This window comes from Leishmania braziliensis, chromosome 23, assembly GCF_000002845.2.
Source record: "Leishmania braziliensis MHOM/BR/75/M2904 complete genome, chromosome 23".
Taxonomy (NCBI): Eukaryota; Euglenozoa; class Kinetoplastea; order Trypanosomatida; family Trypanosomatidae; genus Leishmania; species Leishmania braziliensis.
The window spans coordinates 653,223-666,834 of record NC_009315.2 but is presented as its reverse complement, the minus strand read 5'-3'; the positions used below and the strand labels follow the sequence as shown (position 1 = coordinate 666,834).

Sequence of the window (13,612 nt, the reverse complement as noted above, 5' to 3'; positions counted from 1 at the left end):
CGCTGCTGGCCGACCTCTGGTGGTGGCACACTCAGACACCTGCGACGTGGGGAGGTCAGGGCGCTGCATCGCTACGGGTGTCGGTGGCCAGGATGTGGAGGGCGCGGCAGCAGCCCGTGTCTGCCGCTGCTTCGCACCGCGCGGTGGGCCTGTGACGCGCCGGCGGAGAGTGAGGCGGAGGAGCGGTGGGCCTCATGTGCGGTGAGTGGCCGAGCACGGGTGAGTTGGAAAAAGAAAACTCTCAAGAACGCGCCGAACTCCTCATCCCTCTGGCTTCGCTGCCTCACCTGGCTGAGGTGGAACCTGGGGTTGTATGGGTAGGATTGCCTTCAGCATACTGAACATGAGAGGAACATAGACGTGAGCGGCGACTTCGAGTGGCGGTAGGGGGAGCGAAGCCACCCTGACTCCTGAGCAAAGGGCCTGGTGAGGCGTGTCAGTACCGGAAACGAAGAGCCGGCGCCCCATCATGGCGCTTCTCGCTCGCCATTGTCCGACAGGAGACAAAAAGGTGCGAACCGAAAGAGAGGGGCCAACAAAGGCCTACAAGACGGTGAGACACGCAAACTCTTTGCTTGGGAAACGGCGGCAGAGGCCGACGGACAGGCTGTGGAGGCGGGGGGGGGGAGGTGTTGGTGGTAGAGGGAAGAAAGTACGGTAGAGGACGACTGGAGAACGCCTGTACTCACTGCCCACGACGAGCCCCTCTCCACTGCAATATGCTGACGGGCACCAACAAGGGTATACAGGGGAAGAGGGTAATAAGCGCCGTGGCTCACAGTCACAAGCCACAAGGAGAGAGAGAAGAGAGGGGACGGACGAATGAGTGAAGGTATGAGTGAGGGGATCACAGATCGAACGAGAGTAGCACAACAGAGACAACAAAGAAGAGGAAACCCCGAAGTTATGCGGCGTAGGGCGACACCAGAGAGAAGGAGGGGGGGATCCGCAGGATGTGCCTACGTTGAGTAATTGAATAGTGGGCACGTATTCATGGTGATTGCGTGGCGCAGCCGTCGTTGAGATGAAAGGGCCAGCTGAGTGGCGTCTTCTTCATCTCCGATCCTCAAAGACGCTCCCACACTACGACCCTCCTTGGCGGCGGCATCTCTGCGCACTCACAGGTGTGCACCTGCAGAAGGTAATGCTGTGCGATCGTAGCCACAACGCGCACTGAGCGCCGATCCAGGGAGGAGGATACATTTTCAGTTCTACATACTCGGCACGCCACGCACAGCACATACAGCATGAAAAGTGCGGCGAAGAATGGTGTGCAGAAGACCATCAAGGCGCACACCAACATCATGGCTGCGTTGTCCATGCCCGACTACGAGCCGCCGACGAAGAGAGGGGAAAGGCATGACAGTGCACAGTAGAGCAGAAACAGCAGGACGCACAAGACGACAGGGCAGCATGACGAGCGCGTCACGGCTGACTCTCCGCACCCGCAGCACGGCGAGCACCACGCAAGCGCTGCCACAACCAGCGTCAGCAGCAAGTAGACCACCGCTGCAGAGGGTGAAATCACCAAGACGGCGACAACAAGATGAAGGATGACGGAGTCCTTTTTGGACCCCCAACGTGATCCAAGCCGAGACGGCGATGATGGCACACAAGATGACCAGCAAGATGCTCAGTACTATCAAGATCCACGCAAAGACGTGCACTACACACGTGCACCGCTGCGGTACTGGGGTGAGCATGACGCTGACCTCCTCGTGACGCTGCCCAGAACCCGAGTGCCTCTCCTGTCTCACATGGTCAGCGTACGCCTCCGTCCGCAAAAGCCCCTTCGCCCCGTCATCACCGTAACGCGCCGCGAGGTGCCTTCGTTTGTGCGCGTCATCCTCCGTTCGCTTCAGCAAAGTCGCTGGCGCGCACTCCATAATGGAGGGCAGTGGTGGGACGCAAGTGGGTCACACAAGCACATCCACAGACCGCCGGGCGAGTAGACCGTGCAGGCAAATAGGCGCCATGGGGGGAGGGGGGCATACGGTTGAGAAGAGTGGTGAGAGTCACCGCTGACTAATATGGCACACAGACGAAGATGGAGGGGGGCCCGAAGGGGGATCGTACAAGAGGGGAAACCCCCCGAGGCGCTTGCGGGGAGAGAGAAATCAAGAGCGGAGAGTGATGAAGGCGCAGCACTGGGTGGCGTGGGCATCACCTGAGAGACGGCTGAACGGGAGGACGTGGTGGCTGGAAGTAGCAGTTAAGGGAGGGGGTAGTAGAGCTCTGCAGGGAAGTGGAGGCGGTAGCCTCGGTGAGGGCGAAGGTCACCTCGCACGAGAGGGGAGCGCGTGGGACAGCGCGACGATGGCTAAGCCTTCACTGAAGTGGGGGAGCAGAGTGCAGTCGGTTGCTGCCGCGCACAGAAGATGGTGAGGTGCGCTTGAATGGTGGGAAAGAAGGTGGATGGGGACAATGGCGAGGTCTGTGTAGGTCACTAGACGCCTTTCGCATGCCACTTACGCCCAGCACAGCCTACAGCGCGCTCAACAAACCAGCGAACACGTTGCACTCGACAAACGTAGCCCACGCACACTCTCCGGCGCTGTATTTGAGAACATCCGCCACAATCCTCCGCGTGACGCACCCTGACGGCCAGCAGGAGGGGAGGAGCGGCGGCACACCGATTTGTATTTTCTACCGCGAGCGGCCAAGGAGGGCGGCTAGACACAGCGCTGACAGGTCGCGGCACTGTCGGCGTCACACAAACATCGCAAGGAAGAGAAGCATCATCGCGTAGTCCAGGGCAGAGGTGAGAATCACACAGGCCTTGCCGGTGAGGTAGCACGAGCCATCATCGGAGCGCATTGCGTTCACGTAGTCGTTCAGCCGAATGCAGAGCACGGCCACGATAGCTGACCGCGTAGTGCTGAAAATGAGCGAGAGCCAAGCCGACACACGTGCCAGAGATGTCTCTGTGATTGCTTGCCTTCCTCACAGTGCGTCATCGTCGTTGTACTTCATTCGAGGTAGAAGTAAGTTTCTTTAGCCGACACGAGTCGTGATGCACGGCACCGACACTGCCGCTGCTGCGAGGAGCAGAGTCGAGGGCTCGCATCTCTGGCATGGAAAAATGACGCTTTTCGATTAGGGGGAAAACAGTACGGGAGAGGCAGAGCGGCAACCGAGCGTTGCAGGGCAGGGAACACCGTAGGATGCAGGAACGCACAGGGTTTAAGGGATACACACAGGCGCGCAGTGGGAGCAGGCGACGGTGTCGGTCGAAAATGTCGGTGGGAAAGATGGGACACCAGGGACAGGAGGAGCAGGCACGAGGTGGACAAGGGTCAGGGCAACAACGCCAGCAGTCATGCCTGCCTCACAAATGACTGCAGCTCGAAGAGAGAGAAACAACCGTACGTGTGTGGAGAGGACACACAGGGAAGAGGGAGTGCACACCCGGTGAGGAAACCAAAGAGAAGTGGAGTTGAGGAGGAGCAAGATGCGCACAATTCGCTTCGTGTATGTCCATGAGCGGGTGAGTGGGGGTGCGGTGCGCGCACGCGGAGTCAAGGCGAGTAGGTGCCTGCGCACTCTCGGAATAAGAGAGGAAAGGCAGCGATAGAAGGAGTCACAGAATAGGAGGTGAGTAGCGTCCATCTCGTCAGCACGCCGTGCATAGAGGAGGTTCAAATTGATGTACTCTGTAGCGCTTCCACCAGCCCCACCCACCATCACTACCCCTCTCTATGCCTGCGTGGCACGGCTGACCTATTTGTCTCCGAAAGGCTTCACATTCGCATCCGCCACTTGAGACGTGCTCCCCACACAGCAGAACAGCGGCAGTGAGAGCGGGGGGAAGAGGAGACGGTGTGGAGCAAGAGGGAGAGGCTCTCATGACAGTATCGTGCCCCCGACCTCTTGTAGTGGTCGTGGTGAGGTGCACATCAACGACACCGGAGCCTCTGGCAATAGCACCTCCCCCCCACCACCACCACCACCAACACGGTGTGGTAGCCTCCACGGAGTTCGTCCTGGACATATAAATATGTGTTTTTAATCGCGTGTGCGTGTCGTGCTATCGGGGTTGGACTATCGTAGAGTCAATTACACGGGTAAGCCCGACTGAGGGGAGTTGAGCCCTGTTAGGGGTGCCTTGCGTGGCAGCCGGTGTGATGGAAGGCCTACGTGTGCCGGGGTGCTGTTGAGCGTGTGTTTGGGGAGGAGTAGGGCTCCGGTGTGGAGGAAGGCGCCGCGGGTGTATCCTCATCAACGTACAGACATGCAGCCAGCATCACGGCGTGATGATTGATTTCATCGCGTCATTTATGGCAGCAGCGGACACCATCTCGGCACCACCTCTCCTGTGCTCCGAATCATCATGGCGTCGCGACGCCCGGGTATATGCTCAAGCTTGATCTTCTCTTGACCGCCGTATCGCCCCTCGATAGTAGTTATAAAGCTCTCCACTACGCCGCAGCCCTCGCTAATGGTGCTGAGCTGGTATTGGTGTACGTCGGACTGTGAAATAACCTCGGCGAGCACAACATCTCCCGGCCCGAAGGACAGCGACGGCGGAGGGGGCAGCAGCTGGTCTTTCGAGGGCTTGAACGGTCGGATATCCTCCTGTCGCAGGACGCCTTTGAAGACGCCGCTGTTGTTGCCGCCGCCGCCGGCTGCCGCGGAGGAGAGGCTGCGATGGCTACACCACCTCCAGTTTACCGCAATGACCTCGCCAAAGGCAAAGAGACGATTCAGTCGAGTGATGCGGAGATGCACTATGTCACCCGGCCGCGGTCCAAGCACGGTATGCCGCGAAGACGAGACCGTAGAGCCGGGTGGGGCGCCTGTGCCGCGCGCTGCCGCGTACTCCGCCCTGCCGGACGAAGTAAGGGGAAAGACCGACACAAGGGGTCCATCCCACTGCGCGATACCGTGACGGGTAGCTACGATCAAGCGCTCCACCACTGTCGACGGCGCCGACAAGGATAGCGCTTTTGGCGTTACGTATCGCTCTACGTACTGCACCGCACAACCCTCTCTCGGCACAACCTCCGCCTCCTCCGCAGCGCCTCCTTCGAGGGCATCGTTAGAGGACGTCACGGCCGCAGGGGAGGTGAAGATGGTGTCGCCAGGTGCGACACGAGCACCGGTGTGTAGAATGACCGGCATTCTCGCCTACCAAAGCTAAGAGATCCTCGTGTGAGCTGCGCAGGGGCGCTTGCGTCTCATCCACGAGAGAGTTTTAGGTGGAACGAGTGCAGAAATAACGAGACTGGAGGAAGGGCGGGGGGGACGGCGGCCTTCTGATACGCGACTACGGAAGTGTGTGGGGGGAGGGGGGAGGGAAGGGTGAGTGTAAAGATGCGTAAGAACAGCACTGAGCAAGCAAGAGGGAAACAGAGGGACAGCAGCTGAGTGAAAAAGAACGGTATGAGAAACGGGAGCCAAGAGTTCCGCACAAAACTGCGCCGACGTGTCATTGACGTGGAAACACGCCCGTAACTTCACTGTGCCGATCGTGCTCACTACAGTGAGAAAAGGCGCATCAGCATCGACGCTGATGAATGCACACACGCCTCTGAGTGCGCAGGCGCTGACTTGTCCATCAGCCTGCATGCCTGCGTCGATGCGAGTAGCCCTGTCCCTCGCTAGTGTGAGGTCAGAGGGAGAGAGAGAGGCAGGAAAGAGGAAACGAGGGTAGCGATTCCCTTGCGAGGCTCCATCCCTGTTTTTCGAGACGACTATGGGCGATGTCGCCAAGGCGTGCTGAACGTCGTTCAGAAGGGCCAACAAACTTCTGCATTTCCGCCTTCACGGAATTTCTGATTCGCCTTCTGATGACTTCTACAAAGCAGCAGAGCCCACCCCTTCCCTTACCCACCGCGCCCCTCTTCGGTGGCTGAAATGACCGGCGGCTGATCGGGAGGTGGGCCTGACTTGAGCTCACAGAGAGGATAGTAAAAGCCACTTGACATCCTCCCCAACATAGGTGGCCGAAAGAGCGCTGCCACACTCCACACATCACCACCCATGTCGCGCCAGGAAGAAAATGGCGGAGGTCTCTCCGCCCCTACAAGAGGGCCAAAAAAGCACTACTGCAAAGAGAAGGGGGAGAAGAGAACGCCGACCTGCGCGACCGACGTGTGCGAGGATACAAAATCCCCTTAAGGAGAAGAGAAGTAGATGCACGTGCGCGAGCATCGTCCTTCGGTTCACCTATACCGTGCTGTAGACATCTGCACACACAGGGGGGGGGGGTGTTAGCCCACACGCAGTGGCAGCGTCCTCGCTGAGTGTGAAATGCTAGAAACGCGTGCGCCTCGGTCACGGAAGCGTCGAAGAGCTGCCACACCAGTCGCTATCGTATCCCAAACGTGCGGCAACGCTATCGGCCCCCTCCCCAGCAAGGCTGTCGGAGTAGTACCGGCTCAGACAGGCTCGACTCGGCAAGCTGGAGTAAGGGCATCTACCTCGCTCAACTGGCCCTCCGTGTCAAAGACGCGCTCTGGATGCGCGCATAGGCAAAAGTACAGCAGCTCCAGTGTGAAGATGCGGGGGCGGTACTCGGACTGGCGCACGCACGCCGGCATCCAGTCCGGCATCTGAAAGAGCCCATGAGCACTGACGCTGTTGCACTCGAGAAGGATGTGCGTCGCCGACTGCAGCGTCTGGGAAGCAATGGTGCTCGACGGAGACAACCCCGCCACAATACCCTCGGCGGTCGCACAGGACTGGTCGTAGACGCGCAAACGCCTGTCGGGGTCCATCGGTGGCTCCGCTGTAGGGTCCACCACAAACGCGGTGGCCTGGGTGCAGCCACCAGCCAGTAATGCCGCAAGCACGCCGCGTGCAGCTGCGGCACGGCAAGTAATGAGAACAACTCGCCAGTTGTTGAAGATCGGAGTGGCACACGGTGCGTGTGCAATGACGCGCTGAGGGCTCATGTCGTACTCCTGAACACGGCTCTCTAGCCAGTAGCCCCGGCGCTGTGAGTCGAAGACAAAGCGCGGCGGCACAATGTACGCGGCAGCAGCACAGGCGCCAAGGTATTTCTCCGTCCTCTCTGTGATACCCTCCGCCACTACAAGGTAGCGGCATGCTCGACTGTAGCCAGAGCTCTGGTCCACCACCCCGCCAAGCTGCCCGATGGCCTCCATTAGCTGAGCCTTCAGGTACTTGACAGAGTTGCTAATCTGAAAGACAAGCTGCTGTGCTACGGTTGCGTCAGCAGCGGAGGCCGGGACGGCGGCAGCATCGTCAGCCCTCGTAACGTCTTCGCGCGGGCGCAGCGCGAGGGTGACGCGGGGGGGATCGCACGTGATAGCTGAGGATGGTGATGGCGACAGGTTCTGCGTGATGCCCACATGCTGCGACTCGACGGCCAGCTGCGAAGGAATGATGACGTCTGCATCTGCCGCTGCATCGTGCACCTCTGTTGGGTTCACCACATCGGCAGCTGCACTTGTCAGCAGGCGCGCGGCACCCGTGATGCGAAAGCGCGAAGACGGACTAGAGAAATCGACTGTTGTATTTGAGTGAGTGTCGGACTCGCGCGCCGACATCGCAACGCCTTCAGGCGCTGATACCGATGCGGAGTGCGCAGATGAGTCTACAGCGTCGCTAGAGCGATGACGCTTCCATTGATGCGATGATTGGCGTCCATCGCGGTGTAGTGCGGACCGCTCAACGACGAGCGCCTGACTGCCCAGCGCGTCGCGTCCGACTGCAGTGCTGAAGAGCGGTGACGACCAAATCGGCTCGGCAGTAGTCATCAGGGGCAGATCCGCCTCGAGTGACAGGAAGAGATCCTCGAGAGCGGAGGTACTTTCGCCACCGTCGTCAGCCATGATCGCCTGATTCTCCTCCCCCTCCGCGTCGCCCCCCAACGATGACTCGCCTACAGTGGGGGAGGTGGAGGCGCGCGTGAAGCCCTCGCCGTCGCCGCGGCTCTCCATATGGGCGAGCACTGCTCGATCACTGGTGACGACTAACCCAGGGTGCACCGAGAAGCTGCTGAGGTCATAATGTGGCACTACAAGACACACACAACCGAGACGCACAGCCACGTCTAGCTCCACATCCGGGCTACACGTGCGGCCGAGCACTACAGCGTGAACATGAAAGCGACGCTGCACCGCGTACAGGACGGTGGTGAGTCCCTGCTGGCCTGCGATGCCGTGCCTCTGGAATGCCGAGGAAAGCGCGAAGAGTCGAAGTCGCGGCGTGTTCTGGCGTGGGGTCCCGCGCATCTGCGATGCGGTCACCCCTGCCTCTGCGCGAGGAGACCCGGCTGCACGCAGCACAGTCCGCGGCACTACCGAAGTGGAAGCAGACTTGATGCTCTCGTATGGCGGAGAGGAGTAGGAGGACAAGAGGGAAGCCGCCGCCGGCATTTGAGGCGGCAGTCCACTGGTGACGCCGTTGGCGTGCGTGGAAAGGAAGTCACTTGCGTTACCTTGGGCAGGACGCGCGAGCTGATAGCGGAGCTGAGCGATTTGTCGGCGCAGGTCTCGTTTCGCCTCGTCCATGCGCGAGCTTTCAACCCCGCCACAGTTGCTGGTGCCAACAGCATCGGTCATCGTTGAGTGAAGCGTCGTCAAGGGCGAGGCGGCTGACGCATCGCCAGCGACACACCGTTCCACGTCGGCCACAAGACGCAGCACGCTCTCACGCTGATGCACGTACAGATTTGTAAAGAGAAACTGATGCAGTAGCTCGACGTGCCGCAGCAGCTGAGTGAACCCTTGCACGGTGGACGGCAGCGATGACGACAATGACGACATCGTCGCAGACGGCGCCGCTAAGGAGGCAGCCAAGGAGCAGCAAGCCTCATCCAAAGAGGTGAAGGCCAGATGCGCTGCCTTCTGATGCTTCAGCAGGTGCTGGTGCAGCGTGAGCAGCAGCGTGGCCTGCTCCTTCAAGGCATCCCTGCGCCGACCGGCCTCATCACCACAGGCTGGTAAAGTCATTGGCCTGAAGTACCTGGGGGGAGGGGATGGGGGACGTTGAGTGCGTTGTTGGTAGCACCGTACTCGTTCCACACAAGGTGGAGAAGGGTGAAGACCGAGAGAGGTGAGGGTGAGCAGAGTGCACTAAGGAGAGGTGCATATACCGACTGCTTGCCAGTCTTTCATGCCGCACCGCTCGCCCTCTTTCGCTGTTCGAGTTGAGCTATGGCAACGCAACAGCGCTTCTCAGGTTGTCTGTTGTGCGTCTCTACATAACCGCCCTGCGACCGAGTACGGAGGAGTGCGCCCGCGTGCGCCGGTGTGGGTGCGGGTGGCGGAGTGTTAAAAAAAGGAGAAAACAGCGAAAGCACAGCAGGCGGCCTGAAACGCGTGCCTCGTGCACAGAGGGGGGTGAGAGAGGCGGTGGTGGTGGTGGTGGCGGAGGTAGTTGGCCGACTAGACGACAGAACGAGCGGCAGATGGACAGCAGGAGTGTAAGAAAGAAGTTCGCCTCGCTCCTTCCTGCACACGCTGCGTGGGGAATGGGCGAGAGCACTGGGGAGAGACGCAGAGGCGTGAATAGAAACAAATGTAGGGTAAGCCGCAGCACGCCATGTGCGTGAAGGGGGAGGCAACTCACAGGCGGGGAGAAGCTCAAATGACAAGCAACGTTCGGGGAAGGAAAGTGAAGGAAGGTTTTGGGCGTTGGCGGAGTCCACCCGCCTCACCATCCTCTCAATCAATATGGCTATCACCACAGGCTCAGTGGATGCAAACAAGAGTGAGTGTTGAAGCTGCACTGCCTCATGCGGTAGCTGTGCCACCTGCGACTGAGTGTGTGTCTTCTCGCGTGTGTGCGTCTGCGCCTTTACCTGGCTACTGAACCTGGAGGGTGACGGGGAGGAAAGGAGAAGAGTCGTCCACGCCTGTATCGGAGTGCTCATCCTTGCTTGTATCTTCGCACAGCAACAGCGGCAGAGAATAGAAAGATGCCTCACACGCGCCCAAAAGCGGAGAGAGACGCATACGGAGCTATAAAAGAACGATGTGCCAGGGAGAGGAGGCACAACAGCCAGCAACAGCACGGATCACTTTCCGAGAGGGTGGGGGGGGCACGGCTTTAGGAGGAAGACGCAATACCCACGCGCATGCGTGCCTCAATCCGCAAGAGTGCCGCCAGCATCAGCACGCACCGCAGCATACGTGCGCATCTGCGCACACGCGCCCCCATCACGAAGCGTACGACAAACTCCGGACACAAAGAAAAGCAAGAAAATAGTCGAGGGAAAGAGGGGGGAAGAAAAGAGACGCGGAGACGGGCCTTTGCGCGGCAGTGCCTCGGATCTGTGCCGTGCGCAGGCGCAGCTGCTCAATCTACTCCGCCCCTGACCCACGTAGGGTCGGTCTCTCCTCTGCCGTACCCTCTCCTGGTTCTCGTCCTGACAGCGGTGCTTTAGCTTCATTCATCTACTGCGCTCCCTTTCTGGTCACCCACGACAGCGACGGCGCCACCGATGTGATGGGGTCACCAGTGGCTTCCGTCGACGTGGACGACGGCGAGTTGCGGCGATGCTTTGCACTGCTGACGTAGATGGCCACAAAAATGAGAAAGAGAAGAACGATGATGATGGCCGTAAGTACGAGCTTGTGCTTAATCATTGCCTTCTGCATGCCGCTAATGATCTTGCGCGCATCTGACACCTCCTCGTCGACAGCGATCGTTGTCTCCTGAATGTGATGCATCGTCTCTGTCTGGTAACGCAAGCTTGTGAGGGCCTCGTTGCCCACCGTCTCTGTGTCATTCAAGAGGCGCTCTGCCTTCTGCAGCTTGTCAGAGGCGTCCCTAAACTGCGCTGTGTTGTCCAGCATCGTGATGCGATGCGCTCTGGTTGCATCATCGAGGTCGTTAGACGCGTCCGCTTTGTTGGCGCCATCCGCGCCTGCTTTCCTCGCTTCGGTGCCGCCGAGCAGGTCGAGTCGATCAGCAGCGCTCGCGTCCGCCTTGAGGCGCATGAGGCCCTCCTCCACGGTGCGCAGGTTCGTGCGGTACTCGACGATACGCTCCTTAGCTGTCTGCCGATGCGCAGCGGGGAGATCGTTGGCCTCGTACTCCATACTATTCACCAGCTCTCGCAGCTGCGCTAAAACTGTCGTCAAGTGCGCACCACGCTGCAGGCGGCTTCCGGGCCCAGTGGCAGGTGGTGCCTTGTACCCGGCCGCCCTGCGGTCGCACGACTGGCGCAGCGCCTCTGACTCATCTCGGATGGCCCGCAAGCCATCACGGTACTCCTCCTCATATGTCTGGAACAACGTTGTCATGGCTGCCGCGTCTGTGTTGGGCGTGTGTGGGTATTGCAGGCGTGAAAAGGGGGGGTCTGTGGAGAGAGATGAAAACGAGGGAGACGAAGAGAGAGGGCCACGACGGGGGTTGAAGTTGGAGAGGAGGGGGCGAGAGGACCCCTCTTGGATAGCCGCCGCGCCAACCAACGAGGCGGCACAGATCGCCTCAGAGTACAGCAAGAGCGCCTGGGAGGTCAAACAGAGGATGGGGTAGAGGGCACGCACGCACACACGGGGAGGAGAACCAGTGAGAAGCCCAGAGGGGGGGAGGAGGCAACAGGACACGCAGAGACGAAATAGATAAAGGGGCGTGTGACAGTGATGCACAGCGCACGACTGGAAGACACAAGATGGAGAAGGAGAGGAGGAGCAGTGCTGGGAGGGTGGCACGACCTGCAGCTAGGCGTGGGAGAGAGGAAATCTTGTGTGATCACGGAGACCACCTCTCGTGGGAGAAGACCCGCATGTACCAGCACCCACCCACACAGACACACGCACAGAGACACGCACGTACCACTGTGACCTGATCCAGGGACGGCTGGGGCGGAAGGATCGTGAGCGAGAGAAAAGCTGCGCACAGGCGTAAGGACGTAGAGAGCAAGAAAGCGAACAGTACAGAGAGAGAGAGGGAGAGCAGAGAGGGGCAGAGAACACAACGTCAGACCAACGGAAGAGAGGCAAGGGAAGCGAGGGAGAGACAGCGATTCACTTCTCCTCACTCAGCGCATTATGTCCTCAGTACTTCTGGGGAGGTTGATGAGGACTCGCCATTCACCGCGTTGCCAGAACGACGTCAGAAGAGAGATGTACAGGCTGCGGCTGTTGGGATTGGGTCGGTGGCTGCTTCGACGATTGCCACGCTGTACCCATGCTCGTGGTGGAACGCATGTGAGCGGGGAGTGCAACAGCGCAAAGCGCCACACCGGAAACGTGGGTGCGCAACCACTTTATCAAGGATATGCACGTGCACGCCTTTTGAGTATTGCCAACGTCTGACTCGACTACTCGCTCCGGCCAGCTCTTTCATCTTACTGTCGCCATCAGGGGCTCAGGCTTGCTTTGAAGAATGCGCTATCGCCCTGTAGCCACCACCTCGCACAGCGCGTCAGAGCGATCGGAGAGCAAAGATGAATTCTGTGGAACGGCAGAGAACACAGAGAGGGGAAGAGAGGGAAAGAACAAACAAAAAACTCGGAAATGGAAGCGCGCATCGGCATCAGCAATACACGATAAGCAGCAAAGCAGGAAGAGCCTGGAGAAGCGTCAGCACACACACACACACACACGCACACATCCAAGTAGTCCCTCACTCGCTCTATCGGCGAAGGTAGAGCAGAAGAACGACGAGGCTGACGAGTAAAAAAATGATGCCAATAAGCCAGACCTTGTGCCGGATGGCGGTGCGCTGCATCTGGTTGATGAGCACCCGCGCTCGCGATATTTCGGCGTCGACGTCGTGGGTGGTTTCGTGCACGTGGGCAATTTGCTCCGTCTGCCTGCGGAGCGTGCCCAGGGACTCGTGGCCGATGCTATTTGTCTGCGCGAGGTATGCCTCTGCCTTGCGCAGCGTGTTGGTACCGCCCTGTAGCTTCTCGGTCGTTTGAAGGGCCAAGAGGCGATGCGCCTGTGTGTCGGCATCCGCCTCCATCATGAAGCTGTCGCTTGTGCCTCCGGCAGCAGTGGAGCTACCAAACCGAAGCAAGTCCGCTCTGTCCGCCGCGCTACATGACTGTCGCAGCTGGGTCACCTCATGATCTAGACTGTTGCATGTCCTACGGAACGCCTCCACCTTCTCTTTCGTCGCCGCTCGGTGTGAGGGCTCGACGTCCGTCATTTCGTACGTCATACTGGTGACCAGGTCCTTCGCGTGCGACAGGCTCTGCTGCACCACCTGCAGCTGCTGTGCTCGGCTGAGGGGGCCGGTGGCAGGCGGTGGGTAGTAAACGCGTGTTGGGTCCCTTTCATGTGCAGACTGTGCCTCAACATCTGCCTGGAGTTTCGAACAGCCCTCGCGGAGGCCTCGCACAGTGTCGTTGAAGTCCTCCTCATAGGAGTTGAAGAGGCCGGACATCTTCACTCGCCCGTGAACGTCTTTGCTTGTGGATGCGTGGAACGCGCTCTCAGCAATGGCGCTTTATAAGAGCGAACATAAAGGAGGTGGGGGGAGAGGGTTAGAGCGAGGAGTACGAGGGTGCCTTCACGTGTCCACCTTGCGCATCTTTCTCTGTGCATCCGCACACTTGCACGAGACTGAGTTTGAGCGCCACGTATGCACAGAGACGAACAATCATCACGCGGGAGTTCACCGCTTGAGACTCCACCGCTGCGCTGCTATGATAACTCAGAAGCACCATGAGGATCAGCCGCAGCTC

At 59.5% G+C, this 13,612-nt stretch overlaps 5 protein-coding genes across 5 annotated transcripts; all 5 read right to left on the bottom strand.

Annotated features, from left to right (window-relative positions):
- Positions 1-1,211: 1,211 nt before the first annotated feature.
- LBRM_23_1680 (hypothetical protein, unknown function) lies at positions 1,212-1,886 on the bottom strand (the record flags this gene model as incomplete). The annotated part of the gene is made up of 1 exon (XM_001565189.2): positions 1,212-1,886. One exon carries the CDS (start codon positions 1,884-1,886, stop codon positions 1,212-1,214), a length of 675 nt encoding a protein of 224 aa, XP_001565239.2.
- Positions 1,887-4,275: 2,389 nt separating this feature from the next.
- Positions 4,276-5,121, bottom strand: LBRM_23_1670 (putative Csl4p homologue; the record flags this gene model as incomplete). The annotated part of the gene is made up of 1 exon (XM_001565188.1): positions 4,276-5,121. One exon carries the CDS (start codon positions 5,119-5,121, stop codon positions 4,276-4,278), a length of 846 nt encoding a protein of 281 aa, XP_001565238.1.
- Positions 5,122-6,380: 1,259 nt separating this feature from the next.
- Positions 6,381-8,921, bottom strand: LBRM_23_1660 (conserved hypothetical protein; the record flags this gene model as incomplete). Its single annotated transcript, XM_001565187.2, has 1 exon — positions 6,381-8,921. The coding sequence occupies one exon, from the start codon at positions 8,919-8,921 to the stop codon at positions 6,381-6,383; it is 2,541 nt and encodes an 846-aa protein (XP_001565237.1).
- Positions 8,922-10,367: 1,446 nt separating this feature from the next.
- LBRM_23_1650 (conserved hypothetical protein) lies at positions 10,368-11,219 on the bottom strand (the record flags this gene model as incomplete). The annotated part of the gene is made up of 1 exon (XM_001565186.1): positions 10,368-11,219. One exon carries the CDS (start codon positions 11,217-11,219, stop codon positions 10,368-10,370), a length of 852 nt encoding a protein of 283 aa, XP_001565236.1.
- Positions 11,220-12,555: 1,336 nt separating this feature from the next.
- Positions 12,556-13,311, bottom strand: LBRM_23_1640 (conserved hypothetical protein; the record flags this gene model as incomplete). The annotated part of the gene is made up of 1 exon (XM_001565185.1): positions 12,556-13,311. One exon carries the CDS (start codon positions 13,309-13,311, stop codon positions 12,556-12,558), a length of 756 nt encoding a protein of 251 aa, XP_001565235.1.
- Between the last annotated feature and the right edge of the window lie 301 nt (positions 13,312-13,612).